General features: G+C 59.3%; 1 protein-coding gene across 18 annotated transcripts in view; it reads right to left on the minus strand.

The window, feature by feature from the left end:
- The window catches only part of Col13a1 (collagen type XIII alpha 1 chain), an 82,872-nt gene that overhangs the window by 53,457 nt on the left and 16,702 nt on the right, over positions 1-12,713 (minus strand). For 12 of the 18 annotated variants that reach the window (XM_078041067.1, XM_078041030.1, XM_078041054.1 and 9 more), the window contains 7 exons: positions 9,916-9,951; positions 9,171-9,197; positions 8,427-8,453; positions 5,188-5,214; positions 5,065-5,091; positions 4,414-4,440; positions 1,327-1,392 (listed from right to left, as the gene is read on the minus strand). In XM_078041067.1, coding sequence (XP_077897193.1) covers positions 1,327-1,392; positions 4,414-4,440; positions 5,065-5,091; positions 5,188-5,214; positions 8,427-8,453; positions 9,171-9,197; positions 9,916-9,951 — 237 coding nt within the window. Of the gene's footprint in view, positions 1-1,326; positions 1,393-2,665; positions 2,723-4,413; positions 4,441-5,064; positions 5,092-5,187; positions 5,215-8,426; positions 8,454-9,170; positions 9,198-9,915; positions 9,952-12,713 lie in introns of all 18 variants that reach the window. The other 6 variants (XM_078041070.1, XM_078041033.1, XM_078041022.1 and 3 more) reach the window with 5 other exon arrangements.

Below are 12,713 nucleotides of genomic sequence, written 5' to 3' on the forward strand. Positions count from 1 at the left end.
CCCGCCCAGGCCACCAGGGGCCGTCTGTGGGGCTCAGAGGAGGGGCTCCCCTGCCGTGGGGTCTGGCGCGGCAGGGCTGGGGGCGGTGGGGCGGGCCTGGGGCTGCTCTGGGCTGCCAGCCGCCTCTGAGCTGCCCTGCTGGAGCACGTGGAGGTTCTGGAGGATTTGGCCGGGTAACGTGATACGCAGCCTTGGGCCTTGGGTAGGGTGTGCGTGGTGCGTCCCTCTGTATTTTTAGCTGTTTGTGGGAGTGATTGTTCAGCCTGGGCCGGTCAGGGGCCTGGGCATCCAGGCTTCCCGAGGGCTGCTCAGAGCCCTGCCACGCCCAACCTCTCTGTGCCTTGGACACTCCCTGTGCGTGTCAAGACAGTGAGGGGCAAGGTGAGCAGCCCTGGGATCCCTGGCCTGCAATTAAGCTGTGACCTTTTGGAGAGCAGGAGAGAAATCGCTTTTTTCCCCATCCCCAGCTCCTAGGTTAGCAAGGCAGGAAGAAGGAAGTAGCTGCTCACAGTAATCACACCCAGTGGTTGTGGGCTGTCTTCCCTCTGCCAAAGCCCTCACTCCTCACACTCAGGTTACAGGTGACCAGATGCTGAGCAATCAGCATTTCTAAGTATAAAGGATGTAGGTCTGACTGAGAGCCCTGGATGTGGGGTCGAAGACCTGGCTGCCAGTTCCAATTCTCCCTCTCACTGTGCGTGTATCTTTGGGTCAATCAACTCTCTTCTCTGAGCTTCAATTTCCTTGTTTCCAAATATGAGTAACAGTAACAACAACAGCTAGGAACTATTTCCACCTTTCCTCATGTACAGCAAGAGCCCTGTGAAGTAGACCCTGTTATTATTCTACAGATGAGAAACTGAGGCCCAGAGAGGGCCCGGAAGGCACTTGCTTAAAATCCCACAGCTATTCACGGGCAGAGAACCTGGGCGGGTCCCTGCTCTGTGATTTATGGACTGTGTGACTTGGCTTCACCTACTTCACCTCTCTGAGCCTTGGGGTCCTCATCTGTGAAATAAGGATGATCATGCCTAATTCCTAAAACTGTTGAGAGAATGACATAAAATCAGGCCTGAACAATGGATAGCACAGTCCCTGGCTGCAGTGACAGCCTGGCTGGTGGCCGAGTCGTGACGGTGTGGTGGAAATCGCGGCTCCCTAGGGCCTGGGCGTGCTCATGTCTACGGTACCCTGGGTCCATGTGGGTCTGATTAAGTTTAACCATCTTAGAGCCGGGTTCTGGCTTGGTCCACAGCCCCAGCCTGCCTGTGGGGCCCAGAGAGTGGCCGAGTCCCTCGTGCAGGTCGGCAAGCAGAAGGTGTCTACCTGGAAGGTCCGCCTTTTTATGACGGGGGGTGGAGCCAGGCGCACGGAATTGAGGAGAGGCAGCAGCTGAGGAGAGAGATGAGGTGAAGGCCAGAGGGCAAAGGCCAAAGGTCGCAGGTATTCAGAAGTCACCAGGAGGGCAGAGTGGCCAAGAGGGTCGTAGGAGAGGAAGAGAGAAGAGAGGTTAGCGTGAGCCTGGGGGCTGGAGGGCAGACATGGACGGGCACTCTCAGCTGGCCCTTAGATGGCACAGCTGTCCCTCAAAGGAGGAGTGGCCCTCGGTCTGCACCCTACCTTGGCCTCCAGGGTGGAGCTTGGGGCGCTGGCCAGCAGCCCCGAGCATGGGGGAGTGGCTCTCCTTGGCCATGCAGCGGCCGCCTGACACATGGCCCAACATGGCACGGCCAGCCCTGCCCGTCCCTGCTCAGTGGACAGACGCTGACCACTGCAGACTCGGAGGCTCTGGCTCAGAAGCCACAGACCAGCTAAATTGGTACTTGAAGTCAGGCTGGTGCGCGGCCTCCTTTGGGATCTTTTTTGGTAGGACAGGAAAGGCTGAGGTCAGCTACTCTGAGGAGGATGTCAAGCGGGGCCCTGGGCTGCGCCGGCCCAGGGTGTGGTGTGTGTGGGCACACGCTAAGTGCTGCTGAGGTCCCCCGCCGGGGCTGGCAGGTTTGGAAAACAGGCTGGGTAAAGAGGTCTCCGGAGTGGTCAACCACTTTTTAGAGGGAATAGACAATTTGCATTTTTTTTTTTTTTTGTACTGGGGACTGAAAAACCAGGGCCTGACGCCTGCGAGGCAAGAGCCCTGCCACAGCACCGGCCCTTTCACCCGCCCTTTTAATTTTATTTTATTTTGAGACAAGGTCTAAGTTGTCAAGGCTGGCCTGGAGTTTGTGACCTCCTGCTTTAGCCTCCCAAGTAGCTAGGAATTCGGGTGTGTGCCCCCAGGTCTGGTTCCTTAATGTGATTTTTATTTCTGAACATTTTTGCTGCTTCCCGTCCCTCTGTGCATTGAATGCCGAGTGACCCACGGCTTTAGGAAGCAGTTAGAATCCATGTGCCAAGATGGAATCAACAACTTGTTTTCAAAAGCACTTTAAGGGGAGGCTCCTGCAAGGAACCTTAAGAACCAGGAGGCACCTGTTCCAAGAAGGTGTCCAGCTGAGGAACTGGAAGCCCCTGGCGGAGGGGTCCGTCCAGGTCTCCACCACAGGCGGCTGCCACTCACAGGGCCCTACCCCTCCTGCTAGGGGGGCCGGGGGTGTGCCATGTTGGGCCTGGTGTCCAGGAAGCCTCTCGGCAGAGAGGGGCCAGAGACCTTCCGGGACCTACCAACCTTCAGGGTAATTATGTGGTTGGAGCGCAGAGCTGCTGGGGTGCTGCTCGGGTTCTCCTGGTTGGGGGACGAAGGCGGCAGAGACAGGGTGATGGGCAGAGGGAGAGGGAGAACCCTGACTCCAGCAACCCAGCCTGGCTCTCGGGGAGGCCGGCCACCCCGCCATGCCCCAGGCCCACGTGGAAGTCAGCGGGCTGTCAGAAGCCCCTGCGTCCCGCCCTCTTCTAAGTCAACGTGCTCTGTCCATCAACAGGGTGCCCAGCAGGTGTCCCTCCCTAGTCCCTCAGGACTAAGGCTATGCTTGGCTGCACTCTGTGGCCAGGGTGCTTCTGGAACCTTCCATCACTGCTCTCTTCCCTCTCCTTGTGTTGGGCTGAGGGGCAGAGGGTCCGTCCTCTCCTTCCCCAAGCGTTCCTTCAGGGCCAATGACACGCTGCCTGAGTGTCTCGGGCGAGCTGTCCCTGGGCGGGGGATGCTGTCTTCCTCTCAGGTAACAACAATCCCGTGAGCCCATCATTTCAAATCAACCCAGCTGCCCTTCTGTTATTTATCGGGATCAGGCGGGAACACGAGGCCCTGCGCCCCGGGAGCCCACGCCACACAGCTCTGTCTGCATTGCTGCCGGCTCGGGTCCCCCAGCCCAGGCCCCGCCCAGCCGCGGCCTCAGACCTAACCCTGCCTCTCACGGTCCAGGCCCACGTGGCCTGTCTCTGGCCCAGGGACACAGAGGTCAGAGACAGGTGTGCACGCCTTCCCGCCAACCAGGCCGCTGGGCAGAGGGAGCCCCTGCCAGCCAGGCCCTCCCAGGGCCTTCCAGAGTTGGGGCCACCCTGAGCCTGGTCTGTGCCTGATTCCAGCCCCTAGGTCCCCCACCCCAACACTGCCTGGAAGTGGTGGTACCGAGGGGAGCCACATGTACATCTCTGGGCACAGTGAGCCCATGACAGAGGCGGTGGCCACCCACGTGGGCTCATCCTCTCTGTACTTGCTGCCCATGCACAGGCTCTCAGCTGGCTCTCTGGGCCCTGCTGGAGGGAGCCCAGCGCAGCCTGCCCTCTCCTGTGCCCAGCACGGTGCCTGTTGTTGGTGCACACTGAGGACTTCCTGTGGGCCCACAGTGGCCTTCTGGGTCCTATATTTTGGGATGGAGCAGCCCCAGGTGGTGGTGGGGGAGGAGCCATCTCAGCCCGGAACCCCCCATGCTCCAGGGGAGGGCTCCCTCTCTCCTCCATAGGCCAAGCAGAGACTCGATCCCTGAACGGGTAAGTCCCCATGATCCCTGCTCCTCCAGGACTGGGTCACATGAAGCAATGACCAACCCAAAGCCCCACATATTTGTCCAGGGAAGGCTGTCACACGTGGACACTCTCGCGTGCACACACTTGCTCTCGACGTGGGCGGGGTTTGACAGACTATGCGAGTCACATGGTGCAGAGAGAGGGTGAGGGGCAGGCAGTTCCAGAACATTCGGGAGACTCCACCCAGTCAGCAGACAGAAGGACAGACGGACTGAGACACTTGAAGTCAGCCCCACACAAACACACACAATGGTCCCCGTCCCCTGGACGGTCAGCTGGGCTGACTCAGCACACCACCACCCTGTGCCTCTCTCCTCGGGCTGAGCGCTGTGGGCTGTGGCCTCCCGTTCCCCAGGCCCCGGGGTGCCACCGACTCTGGGGAGAGGAGGTTAGTGGGACTGTGCCTCAGGGAGGGGTCAAAGGGCCCTGCCCAGTTGGGGGCTCACTTACCCGGTGTGGGTACTCGCCACACTGACCCTGGAGAGGGGAGGGAAGGAAAGGGGTGATTAGGTCCTTGTTGGGGGGCCTGATCCTCAGGGCCCCCAAGACCAATGGACACACCAAGCCTCTCTCCACCACGAGACCTGTTGTCCAGGCCTTGGTCTGAGCCCTCTGAGACCTTGTCTCCGGCTGCCATCAGGGACAAACCCCTCGGAGCTGTTGGGAAATCGCCCCAGGGAGCACGGGGCGGGATCCCGCAGCACACCGCCTGCAGCGTTGGGAGTGACCACCCGCCAGTCCTGATGGCAGTCCCCAAGGCAGAGGACACCTTCCCTGGGCTGAGAGTACCAATGGTGTACAAATCGGTGCCTTGTAACCCTGAAGGCTCAAGGGCCAGGGCCCACCGTGGTGTGGCAGGCGGGAGGGGCAGAGAAAGGAGCTGAAGAGGGCCAGGGTCAGAGCAGGCGCCCTTGGCCCAAGAAGGGCCTGCCTCCACCCGCCTCCCTCCCTGTCCTCACGTGCTCTGGGGCCCCAGGGCTCTCTTTGTCCCTGTTCATCTAACTCAAGTTTGAAAATGACCACGGCGACCCCTCCCCGGCTGTCAGGAAGCCGTGTGGAAAGGACGTCCCAGGAGCCCCCCCCACCCGACCCTGTGCCCACCTTTTCTCCTTTCTGCCCTGGGGGTCCCTGCAAAGAGACAGAAACGAGAGAGTTAGGGGTCAAAGTCCAGGATAAAGGGGCCCCAAACCTCTCTGCCGGGGACTGGGAAGAGGAGGTACCCACCGGCTGTCCTCGGGGACCCGCCAGGCCCTGTGGAGAGGAGACACACAGGTCAGCGGTCGGGGGTGGGGTGGGCCCGAGAACCACGGCTGGGTGGGCTTGGGATGGTTCTGGGTGTTTCCCCCCGAGGGTCCTGGGGTCCTGCAGGCTGGCCTGTCAGCCACGCCCCCCTGTGCCCGACCTGTTCAAGGTGGTGTGTGCATGACCAGGTGGGCCCTGTCCCCACAGATGCCACCCTTCGGCTGTTCCTCCAACCAAGAGTGTCTCGCGGGTTCCTCTGGGGAGCGGCTCCTGCGCCCGCTGGTGTTCTGGGGTCCTGTGTCCCACGCTCTGAGCCCCAGGACACACTGAATGTCCTGCCTTCTGCCACAGAGCCAGAAGGGCTTCCGGGCACAGGGCGGCTGGCTGGGCCAGTGCTGCAGACCCTGAGGCTCTGGAGAAACCTTGGTACCGAGGAGGCTGGGGTTGGCACCTAGCCTGAGCCATGTTCTGCGCTCCACGGAGGAACACCAGGGGTCTCGGGGCGACCTTCAAGGGCGTCTTGTCAAATTCAGGGTTGGGAAAGCCCTGCGTTCCTTGAAGAGGTCCCGGGGTCTCGCTCTGGGGGTCCCCTGCATCAAGGAGGCCACACCGCTGTTGTGTGGGCAGAGGGGACGACAAAGACGTCCTGGGCTGTGGGCGGTCCCTGTGAGGCGGGCTCCTAGGTGTGCCAAGCTCAACTGGCCTGGCCCAAGAGGAAGGGTTGCCAAGGTGCCAAGAAGGGGGTTGGCAGCTCAGGGAAGGGCAGTGCCAGGGAGGGAGCCCAGCCCTGTCTGACCACAAAGGCCCGGTGTTCCCACTCCACCACGCTCGGGACTGGCGGGACCTCAGGAGGGAGGGCTTCTAGGTTTGGCTGCAACCACAGCAGGACGCCCTCCCAGGTCCTGAGGTCCCTCTAGCCCCTGACCTGGGGGCCTGGGGGGACCTACCTTATGCTCTAGTCTTTTAGGGGGGATGGGTCCAGAGATGGGACTCAGAGGCACTCAACCACTGAGCCCCATCCCCAGCCCTAGTTTGCATTTTATTTAGAGACAGGGTCTCACTGAGTTGCTTAGCGCCTTACCATTGCTGAGGCTGGCTTTGAACTTGCGATCCTCCTGCCTCAGCCTCCCAAGCCACTGGGATTACAGGCATGTGCCACTGAGCCCAGCTTACTGCTGCTCCAATATTTTGGGGGCCCTGAGCTTTGTGCCATCTGGGTGAGTGGCCTCAGGGTGCCAAGAAGAGCTTGTCTCTTGCTCCCAACTTGCAACTGGATCAATCTCCTAAGTGGGAAACTCCCAGGAGGCCCATGGGAGGAGGAAGGGCCCTCGGGACCATCCGCAGCACCCCCAGCCCACCTGGCTAGCTAGTATCAAGTCCATCAGTGGATGCTTCAACTGACAGGACCACGGGCCAGACCACAGATGACCTGTCCACCTTCTCCCAGGACAGGGAGAGAAGGGTGACCAGGAGGATTGCGGGGGCAGTGGCAGCTGAGAGGCGTAACACACACGTTTAGGACTATAGAGGGAGCCCTGGGGACTGAGTCCAGAGGTCCCAAAAGTGGCCCATGAGACAGTTGTAGTCCCACTTAAGAGCAAAATGAGTGCCCCCCAAAATTTGAATTTCAAGGCTGAGTGTGGTGGCACATACCTTTGATCTCAGCAGCTCTGGGAGGCTGAGGCAGGAGGATCTCGAGTTCAACGCCAGCCTCAGAAACTTTGCCCTAAGCAACTCAGTGAGCCCCTGTCTCTTTTGAAGTACAAAACAGGGCTGAGGATGTGGCTCAGTGGTCGAGTGCCCCTGAGTTCAATCCCCAAGAACCATCCCCACCCTGAAAAAAACCCTGAATTTCAAGCTTCTCTTAAATATATTAAATCCAACAGCACATGGTACCCATCAGCTCTCGCAGCCACGGACACAACCACGGTGCTGTGCTCAGCCCTGGGCCACCAGTCCTTCACTGGCATCCAGAACAAGGGCCCAGGTGCTTGGGCTTCCTAGGTGCTAGGTGCAGTGTTTGGCACAGGGGCACGTTAACGCGGCTCAGCTGTGACAGCCCTGTGGCCAGGTGGGGTCATCAGCTTGGGTTTAGGGTCTATGCTCTGCGCACAGCCCGTGTGGCTCCTGGGCCTGGGACTCAGACGCCATCCACACCCCCCTGGCAGGACTGCACAAGACATCCCTCCACACCTGACCTGAGGTTCTCGGGGCTCTGGTGAGGTGGGTGGGGCAGAGGTGACCTCCTTTTGACAGGTGAGAATATAGATTACGTGCGTCCCATGCCCAATGTGGGGTGCCCAGTGGGGGAAGCTGTCCCCCGAGGGAGCAAGCTGGAGATGGTCGGGTGACAAGGTGGAGACAATCCTGCGAGACAGCAGTGGCCAGTTAATGGCTGGGGTCTAATGGCTCTGTGCCCTGTGGGTCTATGGGTCTGTCATACTGGCCTGGCTCAGGGGCAGGGGAGGGCCCTGCCCTTTCTCCCAAGTCAGCTCTGACCCTTAACGGACAAGGAAGGCACCTGGGTAGGATCCCATGACATGAGTCTGAATCTTAGCTCTGGTATTTAAAGCTGTGTGACCTCAGTCAACACATTTAATCACGCTGTGCCTTAATTTTCCTGCAGCGGGAGAGAGGAATCAGGGTAAGTACAGATGCCTGCACAGGGAGAGGGAATTCAGGCTAAGTACAAATGCCTGCAGTGGGAGAGGGGAATCAGGCTAAGTACAAATGCCTGCAGTGGGAGAGGGGAATCAGGCTAAGTACAAATGTCTGCAGTGGGAGAGGGGAATCAGGCTAAGTACAAATGTCTGCAGTGGGAGAGGGGAATCAGGCTAAGTACAAATGCCTGCAGTGGGAGAGGGGAATCAGGCTAAGTACAAATGCTCACAGTGGGAGAGTATAAATGTCCCTGGCCACCTCCAAGGAGAGCTGCCATGGGAGTGCCCATGTCGGCTTGTCTTCAAGAGCTATGGGTGCAGCTTGGGAATGTGGAGTGAGGTACTGACTGCCCTGCCCCCTGCCGCCCCCTGGGTGGCTCTTGTTTTGTGTGGCAGAGCCCTCGCCTGCCTGCCCCCCAGCACCCCATGAGGATCAGGGCCTTGGGTGTGCACGGATGGGGCACCTGTGAGGGGCAGCCACTAGCACAGTCCCTTTTCTGGGCAGTGAGCCCAGGCTGACCCTCCAACCTATCTCAGAAGGCAAGAAAGCTGGGGTCTTACCGTGTCCCCTTTTGGTCCGGGATGGCCCTGGAAGGAGAAGGGAGGAGTGAGTGGCAGCCTGTTTGCCACGTAGACGCCCCCCCCGCCCCCCCCACAGCTCCCCTCAACACGCTGCCGGCTTCTTTCCTGTCTCATCTGGTCACTCCATCGCTGGCAGGGCCACCCAGTCCACCAGCAAGGTCATTCCCACCTGGCCTTCTCTGGGCCTTACTAGCAACTGCCTGCTCTTCAGGGGGGCAGGGGTGGGGCTGGTCTCTGGCTGTGGGGTGTCTGGTCCTGGGGGTGAGTAGACATGACCACTGGGGGGTCTCCAGGCTGCACTGCTGCAGGGCGAGTGGCCGGCTTCCCATCCTAAGTTGGGGGGCCTTGGCTGGGGAAGGAGACTGCAATTCTGCGTGAGCTCCTTGCTGGTGCGGGGGCCGGGGCCAGGGCCTGATGGTGGCCAGCCTGTCCACTCCTCCATCCTGCTGCCTCTTGCCTTGCTCAGGCCCCTTCCAGGCACCCCAGCGTCCCCAATTCTGGGCGTGGCCAGCGTGGCCCCAGGGCCTATGCTCTGGGGAAGGTGGGGCAGGGGTGCTCATTGGGATAGCCCCTCCTCCCCCTCCACCAGCCACACCTCCAGCCAGTAATTTCCAAAATCATCTTCCGAAGAGTCAGGGTCTGGCAGGGGGACCGAGACCCAGGGTTAGTGAGCTGGACCCCCGTGGGCAGGGAGGAAGCCCCAGCCTGAGTGGGCCCACTTACCGGCTTGCCGTCCAGCCCGATGGGACCCTGAAAGCAGAAAAAGACAGTTGTAAAGACGGAGCACCCCAGGCCTCCTGCCAGGGGCCAGCCTGGCGCAGCGGGGGGGGGGGGGGGCGTGAAGCCTCTGCTCCTGTAGAGTCGCAGGCCCAGCCCTGCTGACCCCTGGCTGGTTCTGTGACCGTGAGTAAGCCCAGGCCTGCTGTCCATCCTAAGAGGGGAACAAGAAGAACAGCACTTTCCCCAAAGGGAATGGGTGCTGCCTGCCAGTGGAATCCAATGGGTGACTTTGTCACTGATACCAAAGACTTCCTACCCCAAGTAGAGAGTGGACACCAGGCGTGGCTCAGCAGAGGGCCCCAGGAAAAGGGCACTGGCTGCTCCCTGGTCCTGCCTCTCAGAACCTGCCTCGGGCCCCCTGGGCAGCAGTCAAGGGCACCACAGGGCCACCGTGGTGGGCCTCCTCTCAGGGTCTCCTGTCCAGGTCCAGGGTCCTGCTGGGGTTTCCAGCTTGCGACTTCCCCCCCTGCCCTGCCGCCCCTTTGCGTAGGTATCTGCGTTCCTGTCCCTTTTCCCACTAGGAGCCAAACTCTGAGCTACTCTCCCGGCCAGTGTCTGGGAAAGGCAGCCGAGGTGGGTCCTAATGGCCAGGGTCTGGAAGGGAAAGGGCAGCATCGGGAGACCTCAGTGGACGGGTTTAACCCAGCCAGAGCCCCTGCCCCACCGGCCCCTCAGCCCCCTCACTCACCGGGAATCCAGGAAAGCCTCGCGTGCCTGGCTGGCCCTGGAAAGAACAGGAGCACATGAGGGGGGGCCAGCAGGGGAGGGCAGGCCAGCTCCCCCGGCTCAGCGGGTGCCCATCCCTGGGTGCCCGTGTGGGGCACAGTCACCACATGGGTCAGCTGCAGGGAGGACAGGGCAGAGAACAAGGGAGATGGATCTTCATAGGAAATCCATGAAGGATAGGGACGGGGAGAGGAAGACGAGGGCCCGCAGCCAGCCTAGGCCTGCTTCCCGGAGGGGGGCCCTGGACCGCTCCTCACTGCTGTGGGATGGGCCAGCGAGATAGCAGGGACTCCACCGGTGGTCCCCTCAGCTCCCAGATCAAACGCCTCCTCCGCCTGCTCTGCATTCACAGCCCTGGCCCGTGGCCACTTATCGGGGATGGCTTGAGTCTCAGCAGATGCCCTGACCTCTGGCCTGTGTGTCTTGGGCTAGAACAGGTCAGCCTGCTCGCTCTCAGCTCACCCTGGCCTGCGGGCTTCTCCCAGCATCCCCGGGATGGCCCTCCTGGAAATCCCTGCCCGTTTCCCTGGGGGTGCAGAGTGGGCTCAGAGGGCAGTCCTGCTCAGTGGTCAGAGCCCAGCGGTCTGTGGTCAAGATGCAGGACAGAAGCAGCACGAGGCTCTGAGGACGCTGGGCTGGAGGCCACCAGAAGGTTGACGATCACCAGAACTAAACAACGGGAATCCCCTCCCGTCCCTTCTCAAGAGCCACCAGGGCTCCTCCTCCTCGTCCCAGGTGGTCCTCGCTCTCTGCCAGATGGACCGTGTCAGTTTCCTCTCCTGCCCCAGGCAGCCCGCTCGCTTGCCTTTCCCAGAACACACATGTCCCGCTCTCCGCTTGGGGTTGCCCTTGGCTTCGATGGTCACAGTCCTTCCCCGGAATGGGCTTTGGAGTGTGGGAGACGGAGTTCTAACCCTGCCCCACCAACCGCCGCGGTGGGACTCTGAGCAAGTGTCCGACCTCCCTGAGCCTTAGTTGCCTGTCTGTAGAACGGAGGTGACAGTAGGACCTCAGAGCCACTGAAAGACATTCCAGGATGTCTGGAAATCAAAATGGTAGCTGTGACCGACCCATGTTGGTGGAATTGACTTGAACAGAGAAGGTGCCAGAATAAAGCAAGGTTGCCTTGGAGCACAGCGTGCCTGGGTTTCAGGGCAGGTCGGTCCTAGTCAGGTGGTTCCAGAATCAACCCAGAGGGAGACCTCTCTGGATTCCTCTGCTGGGACCCTGAACTGTCCCCCCCGCTGTCTGGATCCTCCAGAGTGTCCAGAGACCTCTGCTCCGGGAACACGGAGGCCACCTGGCTGGGTGGGGTGGGGACCCCGCCACGTCAGGGTGGGCGTGAGGGTCCAGCCCGGAGCCAGCTGGGGCTCAGGGTGGACTTGTGGCAGGCCCCCGGAGGACAAGGGGGAGGAGATGCCACTTGTGTGCCAGAAGGGCCCCCGGCTTCTCTCCTCTCAAAGATAAATGATGCTAAGAATAGCCCTGGGGAGAAAGCCCGGAAACCCAGCCATGCCATCCCGAAGCCTCGCAGTGTAAACCGTTCCCCATGTGGGAGAGGCCGCAGGAAAGGTCAGGAGGAGGCGCTTCCAAGAAACCTCTTCAAGGCTCCTTCTGGCTGATGTTTACGTGGCCGGGATAATCACACGGTTTACTAATGACAGAGCCGGCCCTGGTAGCAGGACAGAGCTCTCCAGCCCAGGGCCAGGGCCAGGGCTGACCAGGCCTTTTCCAGGGATTTGGATTAGGAATGCTGTCTTCGACCAAATGGAAACTGGGACTCCACTTCCCGGAGATGTTGGGCCTGGGAAAGGCACTTAGGGAGACTTGGAACTGAATTTTAATTTATATCTTCTCAATTATATGCTAAACGGAGACATTCATTTCAATTTTTTTTTTTTTTTTGGTACCGGGGACTGAACCCAGTGCTTTGCATATGTTGAGCAATCTCTCTATATTGAGCCTCACCCGGAGAGCCCCCGCTCTTTTTTTTTTTTCTTTAATTTTGAGACAGGGTCTCACTAAGTTGCCCAGACTGGACTTGAACTTGGCATCCTCCTGCCTCAGCCTCCCAAGTGGGTGCCACCATGCCAGCCATCTCATTGGCCAGCCCTTTTCAGGTCAGTGAGCTACCTGTTTGTACTCATCACATACATACATTTTTAGGTAGGATCTTGCTATGTTGCCCAGGCTGGCCTTGAACTCCTGGGTTTAAGCTGTCCTCCTGCCTCAGCCTCTTGAGTAGCTGGGATGACAAGTACAAACCACAGCACCAGGTTTTAATAGTTTTTTTTTTTTAACTGGGTGGTTTACCTTTTACTCTTTGTCAAAGCTCTTTATCAAGAATATTAACTTTTTTTTTTTTTCTGAACTGGGGATTGAACCCAGCGGTGCTTAACCACTGAGCCGCATCCCCAGCACTTCTTTAGTTTTCACTTTGAGACAGAGTCTCACCAAGTTGCTTAGGGCCTTGCTAAGTTACCGAGGCTGGCCTTGAATTTGAGATTCTCCTGCCTCAGCCTCCCCAGCCACTGGGATCACAGTTGTGTGCCACCATACCCATAAGAATGTTAACTCCTTAGTCGTCAGATGTGTTGAAAATACTTTCTAACTTGCTTTTGTGTTGGACTTTGCTTATGGCATATTTTTCTCCATATCCCAAAACATTAATGTTTACTTGTGGCTTTGGGGTTTTAAATTTTTTTTTTTTTTTGTAGTTGTAGGTGGACAGAATGCCTGTATTTTATTTATTTTTACGTG

Source organism: Ictidomys tridecemlineatus, chromosome 1 (assembly GCF_052094955.1).
Source record: "Ictidomys tridecemlineatus isolate mIctTri1 chromosome 1, mIctTri1.hap1, whole genome shotgun sequence".
NCBI classification, from domain to species: domain Eukaryota; kingdom Metazoa; phylum Chordata; class Mammalia; order Rodentia; family Sciuridae; genus Ictidomys; species Ictidomys tridecemlineatus.